General features: G+C 50.8%; 2 protein-coding genes across 2 annotated transcripts in view; both read left to right on the forward strand.

Annotated features, from left to right (window-relative positions):
• The first annotated feature begins 552 nt into the window (after window positions 1–552).
• TNNI2 (troponin I2, fast skeletal type) lies at window positions 553–6,412 on the forward strand. The gene is made up of 6 exons (XM_065065167.1): window positions 553–708; window positions 2,411–4,621; window positions 4,902–5,030; window positions 5,443–5,532; window positions 5,675–5,851; window positions 6,164–6,412. The coding sequence occupies exons 3-6, from the start codon at window positions 4,908–4,910 to the stop codon at window positions 6,260–6,262; spliced, it is 489 nt and encodes a 162-aa protein (XP_064921239.1). The 5' UTR covers window positions 553–708; window positions 2,411–4,621; window positions 4,902–4,907; the 3' UTR covers window positions 6,263–6,412.
• Window positions 6,413–7,170: 758 nt separating this feature from the next.
• LSP1 (lymphocyte specific protein 1) overlaps window positions 7,171–14,867 on the forward strand; it is a 53,216-nt gene continuing 45,519 nt past the window's right edge. The window contains exon 1 of the mRNA XM_005499235.3: window positions 7,171–7,356. Coding sequence (XP_005499292.2) covers window positions 7,277–7,356 — 80 coding nt within the window. The 5' untranslated portion in view covers window positions 7,171–7,276. The remainder of the gene's footprint in view (window positions 7,357–14,867) is intronic.

Consider the following 14,867-nt stretch of genomic DNA (forward strand, 5'->3'; position numbering starts at 1 on the left):
TTGTTTTCTAAAAAACTATTTGCGTTGTAATATTTTACATGGGGAGGAACTGCAAATGTTTCCTGTGTGGTAAGCGAAGTTAAAAAAACATGCTAGCAATGGATGGCTTGCTCAGGTATTGCTCTTGCACATGCTATTGGCAATTGATTGTGGGGTGCAGGCTCTTTCCCCTCTTCATTCCTGAAGGGCTGAGCTGCTCCCAAGTCCTTGGAGGCAAATGGAGCTATGCCCTTGTCTGTGTCTCCAAGGGGAAATTTTATTAGAGGCCTTACAGATGGGTGGTTGTGTGCAGGGAGCCTGGGCTCCCACCAGCCTTGAAGCCATGTGGCTGGTCGGTGGGAGGAAGAGAGGGAGGAAAGCTCCCTCCTCGGCACTCCTGAGGAAAAGCACTTCTCCAGCCCCTCTGGGTGGCTCCGCTTGCCTACCCTACGGATAGAAGATGTCCTTCCCCTCCACATGCCTCGGCTTCTGGTGGCTGCCCTCTCCTGCGGGGCTGCCTGCCTGGCCTGCCCCAGCCAAGGGAGGTGCACAGGGGACTCTTGCACATCATTGGTCTGAGAAGGTCTCCATGCCCTTAAAAGAAGGTGGATTTTCTGCTGAGCCACCCGAGAAGCCCTTTTATACCTCCTTACTCAGCCAGCTGCCTGCGGCTCGCCAGTCCGTCCTGTCCAGCCAGCGGGACTTTCTGATTTTCTCGTCCAGACTTGGGTGAGCCGTTTTGCATGTCTCTTAATGACCCAGCTTGCTCTTAGGGGGTGACGGGGGAGCAGATTCACTCACCTGAGTTTTACGGAGATAAACACCAGGTGGGGGTGACCTGCTGGGAGAAACGGGGGTGCTAATAAAACCTTCTCCACGTTTTGCCTGTTGAAGAGGGTCTGTGCATTGGAAAGTCTCTCTCTGTCTTTTCCAGTGACCTTCTTTCTCTTTGGTATCATGCCTTCCCCTCCCATGGCTGGTTCTGCTCTCCAGCTTGAGTAGCGAGGGCAAGCAAATCCGCAGGTTCCCTAACACTGACCTCCCCGGGGCCCCAGGGCATGGGACCCTTCCCTGTGGTAACTCAGTGATGCTTCCTACTTACACACCCCTTCCTCCAGCTCCCAACCTGGTCCTTGCAGTGCCTTCCTGCCCAAAAAACACCCTCAGACAGGGACTGACATCCAGATTTACAGCCTGGTGTTGTCCCCTTGCTTCCTCGGGACTTGCAGCGTTGCTGCTGCTGAAGTGGGTGCGTGTATGCGTGGGGCAGGGATGTCAGCAAAAATAGCTGGCGTTCCTTGGCCGCCCTGTCCCTCAGCTGTAGCCCAGGCACCTGCGGTGGCTTTTGCTTCGTGTCGCCCCGACCTCCCTGAGTCACGGGGGCTGGCACCAGGGAAAGGCTGCCGTCTGAGGAGACAGCTGCAGCTCCTTCTGCAGCTTCCTGACCATTTTTAGAAGCACTTTTCCCCCCTCCTCCCTAAAGTAATGTGATGGGCCTGCACATTTTCCAGGATAAAGTTTCCTTGGCCCTGGAAGCTGAGCCCCCATTAACACTTCACCTCCTGACAGAGCCTCCCAGGTTTGCAGGCTGTGTTTTGGGGGCTTGCCTGTTTTGCAAAGGACCAAAGTTTGGGCTTGGCCAACACTCCTGCATCCTTCCATTAGAAGATACAAGCAGGAGATACTACGCTACTAGAAAAGTAAAATTCTGTTTATGGGGAAATAATTTACAATAAAACAAAGGTGCTTTTCCATCTCTTCCCTAATATGCTGCGTCGTACCCATAAAATTTCTGCTCAAAGGAAATGCAAGGAACTGTCTGGGGAAATTTTGTGCCTTTGCCAATTCAACAGCTTTCAACCTTGTCCTATGTCACCTGTGCTGAGGCTGTTGCAACAGGCTACTCTGCAGTGGATGCAAATACTGACATCAGCATCCTCTGAAGTCCTTCCTTGTCACCTGGAGTCACTGCCAACCCTCCACAGGCTTTGGGGTATTTTTTGTTCATGAAGTGGGGCAAGACTGCATGGCAAAGTGAAGCAGTAAACTGAAAATAGCTGTTTTCTTATCCTCCATTCTGCATAAAATGGTTTCCTGGGGGTCAAACAAGAGATATAACTGCAGGAATTACTGTCACAAATCTCTTTTTCTGGTCCAGTACCCTTTGGTCCAGTCCAGAAGTCCCCTAATGCTGAAGTTTGTGTGGATATGAGTAGGCACATGTTTGGCTCTCGTCCACAAATTGCAGCCTAGTTCCCTATATGCTGAAAATTTGGAGAAGTTGAGAAATAACAGCAAACCTGTTCCTCTTTTTTTTTTTTTTTTCTTTCTTTTCCCCTCCTCCTAGTGGAATCTGGCTTTGTTTTTCAACCCAAGAAAGTCACCACCAGCATGAATAATTGTGAACCATTTTTCTTGGTTTTCATTGCAGGCTCACAACCATCTAAAGCAAGATGTCTGAGTAAGTTCCCATTTTTTCTGACTCTAATCTGTTGTTGGCATTTAAAAACTTTTGTTCAACAGCCAAATTTTTGTGTGTATTAAGATTCCTCTGCTTGTTTCCAATTTAGATGCTAACTGCCTTTTTCTCCCCTTTCCCCTTTCTCTTCTTTCCCTTCCTTGTCCATTTGCTCTTCCTGAACAGTGAAGAGGTAAGTGTGTCTTGCTGGGGTTTTTCCTTTAGCGATGCTCATGGCATCAGTCCTGGCTTCACCATTCCTCCTTATGAAGAGCAGCTGCTGGGTGTGGGGAAGGGTGGTTAATGGCAGGGCTTGCTTGCTGACTCCTGGAAAAGATGGGAAGGAGAAGAAAAATCCCTTTTGAAGGTCTTTACTACTTCCTGGCTTGGAGTTAGATGCTTTTTCCCCTCCTTTTCCTGCTTCCCCAGCTAGCCACGAGATGGTGCTGGGAAGGCAGTGGTCCAGAGTCGCCTTTCCTCCATCACCCATTCACCACCCAGTCTTTGGCTTACCATCCTCTCCCTCTTCCCCTGCCTAGCCCCATGTTTTCTGCCCACTGAGGGCTGCCAAATCATTTCTCAAAGGCGATTCAGTGAGACCTAGGTCCAGGGGAGCACGAGCAGGAGGAAGGTTGCATCCTTAGCGAGTTCTCCCTGGTTTCTGACAGGGCCAGAGCAGGACTGGGCTCAAAGCCTGGGGGTGGCTGGGGAAACACAGGAGAAAGCATGGGATAGTTGTGTGTGGCTTTGTCACTCCATATCGCCTCTTAGCAGGTTGCTCCATTCTTCATCTCTGCTTGGCATCTCCTCATATGTCCAGAACACCACAACTTCAAGCTTATCCTCACTGAAAGAAAAAAGGATTTCAGGGACACACAGAAACTCTACAATATGGTGCTGGTGTCCAACAAGTGCTTTTATTCCCATCAAAGCCAGTGCCTCTGGAAAAGGCTGGGAGGGCACTTTTTGCTGCAGTACCAGTTTTCAGATAAAGAATAAGCCCTGGCCTAACAATGCTCAAGGGATCTGCTCTGTTGTGGACCATGCCCAGATTCATATGAGCAAAATCATCCCAGTTAATGGTGTACTGCATCCCTGAGCTGGATGCCTTTTCTCTGCAGAGCCTTCCGGCCCTGTCAGGAGGGCCTTAGCACCATTTGCATATGCAAAACATCAGATTTTGTTACATTTCACTCTGTAGGTCCTTGTCCACTTCCTCCTCTATGCAACACAGACTCACACCCAGATGCTGCTTTCTACTCTTCCACCACAGCGTATCAGATGTCAGGGTACACTTCCCCTGCCTCAACCACAGTCAGCCTTGCTGGGTCTTCTGGACAAAATGTTGAGGAAACAGCTGCAATGCAGTGGCACATCAAGGTTATGACTTCTTTTACAAATAGGAGACCTGTTGCTGCTGCTGCTCCAGCACATCATGGGTACAGAAGGGCTGGCTTGGTCTTCCAGGCTCCCCAAATTATTTCTCACCTGGGACCCCAGGAAAGAGGGAACTGGCTTGCGTCTTGCAGCCACAGCCTTGTGGCCCTCCACCTCTCCTGGCCAGAGCAGCCTCCAGGCCTGCAGATCTTGTTGTTGTGTCTGTCCTCCAGTTGTGATGAACGTTCAGCATCACCTGTGCTGGGCTTTTCGGCTCCAAGAAATTACACAGCCTTCGTGTTTTCACCTGCCTGGCCATCATTCTCACCAGGTGTGCCATGGGCTGTTCAGAAAGACATCCCACAGCTCTCGAGTGCTGTCAGGCCTGTTGGCCTGAGTGCAAAGCAAAACACGTATCTGCATGAAGAGGGAATTAATGAAAAGGTTAAAAGTACCAAGAAGCCAAGTTTGAAATTATATTTTATATGCATATCTTCAAGTTCATCATCCTCATTATCTTTTCTGGAGGAACTTCGTAGGTTTTAGCTACCTCAGGTTAGCAAAGCTGGGTTCAGTAGGAACCCTCTTATTTGAGTGATGCTGTTTTGGAGACCAGCTGTGTCTTAACCCATCCATCCCAGCTGGAGCCAGCTCCCTGGCAGGGCTGCAGGTCCTTGGCTGACTGTGGGGTTGCATGGAGAAGGGGAATGGGCAGGGGAATAGGCACCCGATAACCTGTTTTTCTCTTATTCCTCCCACTTGCAGAAAAAAAGGAGGGCAGCTACTGCCCGTCGGCAGCACCTGAAGGTATGTGGCACTGCTGGGGCTGAGTGAGATGTGTCCCAACCATCCTATCTCTCATTCCGAGCCAGCCAGCTCTTGGCACTTTCCCTCCTGTATGAGGCCTCCCATGCTCTTCCCCACTCCTTATTGAGTCCTCGCCAGTATCCCTTTCTTGGAGATGCTGGTATTGATGTGGAGCTCCCCAAGCTGCCTCTCCATCAGGGCTCTCTCTCCCTTGCCCAGCCCCCCCTGCCCTCCTCCCTTGCCTTCACCCTGTGCTGACCATCCTTCTGCTGCCTTCCAGAGTGCTATGCTCCAGCTTGCCGTCTCTGAAATAGAAAAAGAACAAGCTGCTAAAGAAGTGGAAAAGCAAAACTACCTGGCAGAGCATTGCCCTCCTCTGTCACTCCCAGGATCCATGCAGGAACTTCAGGTAAAGTCTTCTTTAAGTCTTTCACTGTGCCAGAGAAGAAAGGATTTGGCTCCATCAGTGAACCTGGTGGATTTAGATCTTTCCCATCCTGACCTCCTTCTCACCTTTGGGGGCCCTGGAGCTGGCTGGATGTGGAACTGGCCTGTGAGGCAGCTGGGGTGTCTCTGCAAAAAAAAAAAAAAAGGGCTCTGGTTGGCAGGAAAGCTGTGTTTCTAACAACATGTTGAGGCAGCATTTGCCTGAAACCAGCAGCATGGAGACTGGGAGCTGGCCTGCAAGCCACACTTCACCATCTGGTCTTGGCCCCATCTGGTCTTCTGGACTGTGGTCTTTCGGAGCCAGAGCGGTCAGAAGAGAGTAATCATGTGTGTGGGTCCTAGCAGTCAACATCCCTCTCTGCTTTTCCTCCCAGGACCTGTGCAAAAAGCTTCATGCCAAGATAGAGTCAGTGGATGAGGAAAGGTACGACACAGAAGTGAAGCTACAGAAGACTACCAAGGAGGTGAGATTCCCCCAGAGACATCCTTCAGGGGAGTCTCCAGCCCATCCTTTGTGCCTCCCTGCACCACTTGGGTCCATCTCACGAAACCCCTGCCCTCTGCCCGGAAACTCCCTCTGCCCCCTCCCGTTTTGTCATTTTGCAGCTGGAAGACTTGAGCCAGAAGCTCTTTGACCTGCGGGGCAAATTCAAGAGGCCACCCCTGCGCAGGGTGCGCATGTCCGCCGATGCAATGCTGCGGGCCCTGCTGGGCTCCAAGCACAAGGTCAACATGGACCTCCGAGCCAACCTGAAGCAAGTCAAGAAGGAGGACACAGAGAAGGTACCCATTCCCTCTCCCCTGTGCCCATACAGGAGTTGACCTCTGTTTTTTGAGGCTCATGCCTCCCTGTGTGACAGAGAGGGTTGAGGGTGAGCCTTTCTCCATAGCATTCTTCCTGCTCAGTATTTCCTCTTCTGGCAGTCATGATGTTGAAAAACAAGGGTGCAGCCCCAAAAATGTACTGCTTGGGTGGAACTGGGTTTCTCTAGCTGACATGGGGTTTTCCATGGGTGGGAGGGTAAAGGGCCCTGCCTGGGTGAGTTGTCACCCTGGAGGGCATTGCTTGCACCCATGTACCCATCCCACCCCCAGGAGAAGGACCTCCGTGATGTTGGCGACTGGAGGAAGAACATCGAGGAGAAGTCTGGCATGGAGGGCAGAAAGAAGATGTTCGAGGCTGGCGAATCCTAAGCCCTCATCTCTCCACACCCATCCTCCTTCCCCACCTGTCCCTGCCATCCCCCTCCCAGCTCAGTTTCACCAGCTGGATGCTGTTCCTCCCTGGTTTTGCAAAGAGCTGCATCATAGCAGCAGTGGTGTAAATAAAGCTTTGGTGGGAGAGGCGGGTGTTGCCTGCCTGGGGTCCGGACCCTCATCCATGCCATGGTGACAGCAGGGTCTGGCCCCACTGGTAGGGATGGGGAGGCTTTGGTGGGGGACATGCTGCGGGGATGGGGGACCTCTCTGCTGTTGATTCCAGCAAAGCTGAGATGCTCATCCCTCTCGTTGCAGGCAGGGAAGGGTGAGGCTGTGCCACCATACTCTGCTGGCATCCTCCTGCCAGGCTGTACCACCAGCTCTTGGCCATGTCTTTCACTAGTGGCAGAGACAAAGAGATGAGTGTCCAAGCCCCAGTAGGTGTTGCAGAACCCCCACGCACATTGGTGACAGCAGGAAGTTGTGGGGAAGGAGCAGAGCTGGGCAGGGAGGTGAGGGGTGACAGCTGCATGGCAAGAGCAGACCCTTTGGCTCCAGCAGGCTTTGAGAGGCGCCAGGTCAGGACAGTCCCAGCAGCTCCTGCTGCAGCACCTTGGTACCAGTGCACTGTAAGGCACTGTGGTATAGAGATGTTGGCTATCCACAAAGTGGCATGGGCACCTGGTGGAGTAGTGAGTCACTCCTCTGTCCTTACCACGGTGGGGATGTCTGTCTCCTGCTTTCCCCTGGGTAAGCCCAGAACTTCCCTATTTTGAGATGTCAGCAGAGACAAAACCTTAAAATATTCCCAACGGTTTAAAAAAAAAACCAAAACAACAAAAAACCCTCCAAATTTGCCTTCCCTCTGCCCCTCACCCATCCCCCCAAACCCTCAGCCCGCGAAGTTTCCGGCACAGCTCACTTCTGCTGTACACAGGAAAGCGAAACGACGGCAGCACCCTCACGCCAGAGCCGTCTGTGGGGCCACTGTGCTAGCCAGGGGAGAAGATGTCAGATTCGGAGGGCTGCCAGGAGGGTGCGGAAGGTGTGAACCAAGTGGGAGATGAATCCTCTGGGGAGAGTGAGAGGTGAGGTCTGGGATCCCAGTTCCCCAACACCACAACTGCCTTCCAGTCCTGGGAAACTGGGAGACTGAGAAACTGGGGAGTTGCTGGTGGGAAAGGATGATGCATGGCCAAAACCATGATGACCCATGAATCTGAAATGGGTCAGATGCTCCGGAAGGCTTTTCACAAGCTCCTCCAGCTAGCGAGAGACTTCAGCGTTCTAAGGGTCTCATCTCCTTTGAATTTCAAAGCCCTTGGGAGGGGGGTGATCCAGTGGGGAACTGCAGCTCCAGCAGCAGGCAAGCTCAGCAAGGAGTCTGGTAACCTGGACCAGCTCTGCAGCTGAAATCAACCCCATCTTTAAGACCAGTGGGTGGAGATCAGCTGCCTCCTCTAGCAGCAATGGCTGGGCACATCTGATTTCTTGCTGTGTCCTCTGTGTCTCTAATGGAATTAATTTGGCAATGTTTCAGGCTGGTTGCTGTAAGGTTATACATCACCCCGTGTCTTCACTCTGCTTTGTTGCTTTATCAGCAGAGATTGTAAAATTTGGGGTCTGTTCACTCCAATGCAGACAGCTTTCCACGGGGGATAGAAGATGACAGATCAGTAGCAGAGACCATATCTGTCTGTGGTGGAGGCAGACAGAGATTTGGCCAAGGTATATCACCCAGAAGTACTCATATTTGGACTGGATTCAGGCTGAGCACCCAGGGAGCTTGGGGTTGCCTGATTTTTCGCCTCCATCTTCAAAGCTCGCATTAGCATTTCCCCGCAAGGCTTCTTCTTAAAGGCAGAGCTGTTACTGTTGATAGGAAAGAAAAACCCTTGAGTGACAGTGAGAGGAGAAAGGTGTGTCATCTCCTGTCACTAATGGCTGAAGTAAGTGTTTTGGCTGACACATGACAGCAATTAGCCTTGGCTGAAGACTTGACTGGAAGCTTCAAAAGCTGCTGGAAGGCTCCATGCATGGCTTTCTGCTGAAACAAAGGGGAAGCCTTGGCTGCTGGGGGAGTGCAGGGGTTTCCCAGTGTGATCTATGACATTCCCAGCATCGCTCCAGCCTGGCTGTGCCTCCGTTGCAGGCTCAGCTCACCTTGCAGGAGCAAGGAGCAGATGCTGGGAGCAGCCCAAGGCAATTGATTCTTCCTGCTCCCCCTTTGCTGCAGCAGGTGCAGGTGTGTTGGCACAGCCGAGGCCAGTGGTGGGGGCTGCTGGTGGGGCAGGGGCAGTTTGTTCTCATCTCTGTTTCTTGATGGGGTCTCAGCTAAATAAGAGGGTCTCTGGAGGGGTCTGTTCTGTAGCTCTCCAACTGTTACAGTCTTCAGAAACATGTTTAAAAATTGTGTATATGAATAATGATGGCAGAGTGGCACATCCCTTCATCCCTACCTGCATTTTAGAATTGTAATGAAATACGAAACTTGAGGGCAAAAGTAGTGAGCAAAAATAACTTCCTTTTTGCTTTAAAAATATGGAGAATTACTTTCCCTCCCAACTTGTGTAACATTTTCATGTGCAGTTCTAAACTTCTGCTGCTTTTACTTACACTATTTAAATGCTTGCTGGACTCTGGTGATCTCCACTCCCAAAATGGAGGAAGGAAGCATTCAGTTGCTCTTTGGGTCTACTTCTTCTCACCCTGTGGCTAGCTCAGCTCTCTGATCTCCTCTCCTTGAGGACAAAAACATTTTCAAGCTGACCTGTGTGGATGGAGTCAGGACAGTGTTCCTATGACAGCTTAAGGCGTGCTGGAGGTGTGAGCAGTGAGTCTTGTGATGCAACTGCAAGGAAAGTAAATCCCAAGGCTCCCTAGTATAAACACACAGTGAGTAGATACAGGGAGAAAAAGGGTGCTGGGTTTGCTTAACCGACGAACCTTACCTCTTTAACTGTGTGCAGGGTACATAGAAGACGAACTTGCATTAGAAAATGTCCTGAAAATCCTAATTTAGACATAGTTTACCATTTCCCCATATAAATCAGGACATGCTGGCAAAGTCTTGCTGACACTAGTGTATCACCACCTAAACCAAACTGATGTTGTGTTACTTTTCATGAGCTGGAATTGCTATATAGTAAACTACTGCACTGTGGGCCTTATGTGAAGCATTCTCAAAAGAAACGAGAAAGTGGGGGATGAGAGGATGGAGAGGTGGCTGCTTGGGTTGTCCTTCCTTGATGGTGGTTCAGGATGAAGGAGTCAGCTCTCCTGCCTTGACAGAGAGAGGCTGGGAGCCTGAGGTGTGGGAGAAGCCTGCCTTATAGCAGGGCTAGATAACCCAGTGTGTTACTCAGAGGATTCTTCATAGAGCTCTGCAGTCTTCAGGCAAGTTTCTCTTGCATATAGGGTCCGAGATGAGAGATTGGCTTCTCCCAAATTCCCCTGTCTCCATCCTTCTGGGGCTTCCCACCCCTTGAGCTGCAGGAAGCCCTCGGCGGCCCATGTATGGTCACTGCCTGGGGAGAGGCTCTGCTGTGCCAGCAAGACCCAGGCTTTCCTTTGCTGTGTCTGTCCCCAGCTGCCTTGAATTCTCCAGATCCTTGGAGGAGTCTCGAGGGTCCTTGCTAGGATGACTGCTGTTGCTAAGTATACCCGTGGCTGGAAGGCGGTTGTCTGGGAAAACTGATACGTGGAGAGTCTTTGGACCCCTCGGTGCACTGCATTCCTTAGGGGAGGGATGGAAGGGTGACTGATGCCTGCTCAGGAGTAACCGGTCACAGTTTGACCCAGCTGGGCTCATTAAAGTGGAAAAATAGTAGGGAAATAAACAAGGAAGGGCCAGATGGATAATTTAATGAAGTTGGGCAATACTATAGTGTCTCAAAATTGGATATAGGTGCTCTGGCAGGGGCATTAGGGATACAGACCTGTCTCTAATTATAGGGAGGTATCAGGTGCCTCCACTGCCCCTTTCTCCTTGAAAAAAAAAAAAAAAAAAAAGCCTGGCTTGCCTTACCTCTGAACTTATTTTGCAATGTAAAACTATGGGTTTGGAGGTGTATGTGTTAAAGTAGGGGATTGCCCAGCAGCCTTTATTTGATTTTTACTTTTTTAAACCACAGGAGACTCTCTGCTGGCTGGAGGGCTGACTGTTTTAAGACTCTTGGGGTGAAGAATGTCTCTGAAGCTTGTGGGAATCCCTTGTGCCTGGATTTTGGAGAGACCTGGCTGTGGGGAAGGCTGGGCTGGCTGTCCAGGGGACCATCCTGGGGGCTGCTAGGAGGAGGTTTTGCCAGACTGGCATTGCTGGGGTGGGGTGAAAAAGCACTTCTGCTGGACAAGGTGGTGCTGGGACTCCAGTTCCTCTGGAGGAAGTGGTGCAGCCCAGCCTGCAACCCGGGGCACCCGGCCCCGCTGGCTGTGGGGGGCCCAGGCATTTCCTGGCTGCACCCCACGAGAGGGCGAGCTCTGCTCGGCCTGATTTGTCCAAGAGCACTGATAGATCTGCAGCAAAGGGGAAAGCGGAGATGTCCAGGCAGAGTTTTGGGACATGGCAGGGCTTTACCGCTTGCATGGAGCAGGCAGGCACCCCCCAGGGTGGCAGTGTCCCCAGGGGCAAGCTGCTGTCAGGGAATACGATGGCACTTTGGGACAGGGTAGCATCCTGGCCTTGGGTCAGATCAGAGTCTGTTTGCAGCTGTGCTGCCCATGTGGGTTAAGCTGCATGGGCTTTCCCAGGTTTGCTGCAACTGAAATAGGACAAGTGCTGCTCCGTGGGCATGGCTGAGAAGTGCAAGGTGTGTGGAGGGCTGGTTTGGGAAGGTGGGAGGAAAGAGAGTTTCTTGTACCTCCCTGGTCTTGGCATCCTCCGTGCACACCTAGGTTTTGTGTGGTGTGCTGCTTCAGAGGGTTTCAGGCCTTTCCCAAAATCTGAAAGCCCTTTTCCTAGCAGTAACTGGAAGGGTAGAAGGTATCACAGCTGGTGCTGTGGCAGTGAAGTGGTTAACCTCAGCATGCTGGGCCCCTCTGCTCTGACCCCAACTGACCCTCTAACGCAGCCCAGGCTGATGCTCTGCCTGCATCCTCCCTTCGCATCCCTCACCCCCGTGACCCACACGCCTGGCTGCGGGGTCTGTGTGGTGGCTGAGTGGGCTCCTTGCTACCCCAGAGCTGGACTTGCTCCTGTTAGGCACCCATCCAGCCTAGCTGCTGCCTCCATCGGGACACTGACTTGCATCCAGGCATACTGAGGCCTCATGAGCGCTATGTTTGTGTTGGGAACAGCTTTTTTTTTGGGGGGGGGTGTTGGGAATCCTGGCCTGAAGATAGTTGTTGCCCAGACTCTGGGGTGGATTGGTGGCTGCCAGGCTCTGGGGATTGTAATCTGGCTCTGACTGGCAGTGCAAACCTGCTGTGACCCTCAGGGGCTCAGAGGAAATGATGCTTTGCTGCTCTCGCTTCATTCTTCATGTGCAGCCTTGCCAGTACAGACCAGCTATGCGAACCTGTCTGGAAGGACAGTGCCTGCTCTCCTGGCACAGGTGAGGGAGGACTCTGCTCTGCCCAAGGCAACCCAGTTTGTGCAGTAGCTTTGACCTCTCATAGCTGCAGTTCCTATTCCCTTAATATGAGTCCAACAAGCTCCTCATCAGGCTGAGTCTTTGGGCTCACTGAGGAGGTACTTTGGCATCATTTGAAGCCAAATGCATGGAGAAAGGGTTCTCATGGGGCAGTTCTGTTCTCCTCAAGCCCTTCATAAGGAGAAATCCTGAGGATGTACATCAATGAAAGGAAGACACAGTGTTGTATCTGTATGATAGGGACTCAGGGGCCTCTTCACCCAGGTTGTGTTCTGGATCATTTTAATCTGTTATATGGGCCAAAAAAATGCCCTAGGAGGTGCTTCACATGCTGGGAAGGCAGCTGTCATGCATGGAATGACTGCCATATGATTGGTATGAGAGCAGCACCTACAGCGCTCAACCAAGGCCAGGGTGTCACCATGGTGGGTGCTCTGTGGGTATCCTGATGGCCTACTGCCTCGTGGCAAAGAGGACAGGCTATCTCTGCTGCAAGGCCAGACAAGTGAGGTTGAGATGTTTAGGAAGAAATGCCCTAACTGTAGGATTAGCATACTGTGGATTGGGTACCCAGAAGAAGTGGTTTCCTGTTGGACCCATGTGACATCTGCCAGGCCTTGGCAGGTGTCTTTTGTAACCCAAGGCATCCTCAGTGGCACTTGACACCTGTGTTTAGGCACCTGAATTGCCCCCTGGCTTCTCAATATCACCTAGGAAGCACAGGTCACTGCTGAGATTTGAGCTGACCTCTCCTGAGGCTTGACCAGATATCTTGCAGTCCTCAGCCTGTCTGGGTGCTCCACAGAGGCACAGTCACAAATGGGTTAACCATCCCTGCTTGGAGCCCGTGTGTGTTTTCTTTGCCAGTGTATCCATTCTAACACACACCAGATGTGTGAGGCAGCCTCTGGAGTGTCTTAATCCCAGGTTTCGGCACTCAGAGCTGTCTTTCTCACGGGCAGGTCTGCAGCAGTTTTCTAGGGTCTCCATTGCTGCTTGTGCACAGCATGAGCAGGGAGGCTGGCAGTCCCCATTCTCTGCAGGAGAATTTGCAGCAAGGCAGGATGAAATATCTTCTGTTATTTACTGCTTTAAACAAGTCACTTGTGGGATGGGCTGCTGGAGCTGGCAGAAGAGCTGATGATGATAGCTCCATCTTGAGTCATATGGGGTGAGTGTTAAACCCAGGAGCGACTTGTGTTCACCCTCTCTCAGCAGATCAATGGTGATTCACACCAGCCTGGTGTGTCTGATAACTGTCCAGGGAATACATGGCTAAAGGGGAAAATACATGAGCTGTCCCAGCTGAATTTATTAATGAATGGAAATGGCAATGAGTGGGCTTCTATTATTAACTTGATTTGTGACGAGCATCCAGTGGTCTAAAAACTTGGAGCTACCTGGGAGCAACCACTCTGAGATATGCAAGACTTGGTTTATTTGGAAGTCAGATTATTTGGATTTCTCTTGCTATGCCACAGATGTGTGGGCCCAAATGCTTTTGCTAGTGTACATCAGCACCATCCAACTGTCTGCCATAAGGTTGTGCTGGTTTGCATCAGCTGGAGGTCTCCATTTCTTTCACTTACATGCTCATTTTGAAAATAGATCCTTTACTAGGGATTAATTCTGCATTACCAAGAAGTCTCTTTCCCAGCTCTAGGTATCTGTTGCTTGCTTCAGCTAAATACACAGTATGTGCAATGCCTTTTATCAAGCCCTTGCCAGACAGTTTGAAAATATGATATCTTTTTGTGTGCTTGTACATGCATGTGCTTTTCTGCTGCAAAAGCACTTTTCCTTCCAGTGAAAGCTTACTCGGGAGCCATTAACATTGACAAACTCTGAACTATTGACAGACCCCAAACAATCATGACTGCCAGCTCTTTGGGAGGGGCAAAGTTCTCCCCCAATAAAATTGATGTCAATAATTATTTCCTCTTAAAATAAGTGCATCCTTGCAGTTGTGATTTAGCTTCATGTATCAGGAGCTGACAGCAGTGTGTCTGAGCTGAGCTGTCCTCAAGGACAGACTAATGTGAAATATAGGCTGTGCACCCCTGCTGTGGTGGGACTTCCCCTTCCTTGGGGTGCCATTTGTCTCTTCTGCTGCTTTTCTGCTCCAGTTGCCATCATCTCCTGCATACAGGCTTAGCTGCCCCTTGTGCAGAAAGGATCATCTTAACTTTTTGCTGGGCCTCACTTCGTAGCATTAATGAGTATCTTCCCCCTTGATAGAGGCAAGTGTTCGTCTTCAGGCTTTTTGGGTACTCTTGCTTGCCCTTTTGTGACAGATCCCGTCTTTTGCCCAGCTCAATGAGGGAGGCATGGATGGATATTGGCAAGCTGAGATCAGATGCCTTTCCCCAGGACAAGGTGCAGCTTGAAGTGAGGGTGTAGCTTGGCACTAGGAACTGTCAGATGATGCTTGGAGGTTCCTTCTTGTGCATTAGTTTACCCTGGCCCCAGCTGGAGTAACCAGCCTGGCAGTGTGAGGAAAGTATTAATGGCTGCTAAAACTGCTTGTGTTGCATAATTTGGTGCTACATCAAAGCCTCAAGCCAGCTGCAGATGAGCTAATAAGTTTATACCAGGAAGAAGCTGTATTTCACTTCTTGGAAGCTGTGCTGGTCAGCTGAGCAGCGTGGCTGGAGCATAAGGCTGTCCTCCCACAGCCTGTCGATGAAATGTGTTGCTTGGCTTTGGGTTATGCTTTGTAGATATCATGCAGATGCCACTTGGTGAAGGAAGATGGTCCCTCTGTTATAGGTTGTGCTCCTCTTAGGCTGAACTTGGGAGATATCGGGAGATGACTGAAGATATCTTCAGTTGCCCATTAGAGCCCATCTAATCCACCTAGCCAAAGCAAAGGCCATTCCATTTATTTTAAATGGACATTCAAAGTTCAAATTAATTCAACAGCTTTCCAAACCTCGGTGGGCAAAGACCAGTGACAAGGCAATGTGATACTACAAGAAGGCCTTTTTTAGACATTTCCTTTCCTACAG

The sequence above is a fragment of the Columba livia genome, chromosome 5, assembly GCF_036013475.1.
Source record: "Columba livia isolate bColLiv1 breed racing homer chromosome 5, bColLiv1.pat.W.v2, whole genome shotgun sequence".
Lineage (NCBI taxonomy): Eukaryota > Metazoa > Chordata > Aves > Columbiformes > Columbidae > Columba > Columba livia.

Bases quoted from the DNA above. Each gene is read 5' to 3' on its own strand.
- TNNI2 (XM_065065167.1), top strand. From the start codon at position 4,908: ATGCTCCAGCTTGCCGTCTCTGAAATAGAAAAAGAACAAGCTGCTAAA. The intron at 5,031-5,442 runs GTAAAGTCTTCT...TTTTCCTCCCAG, and splicing joins GATCCATGCAGGAACTTCAG to GACCTGTGCAAAAAGCTTCA. The intron at 5,852-6,163 runs GTACCCATTCCC...TCCCACCCCCAG, and splicing joins AGAAGGAGGACACAGAGAAG to GAGAAGGACCTCCGTGATGT.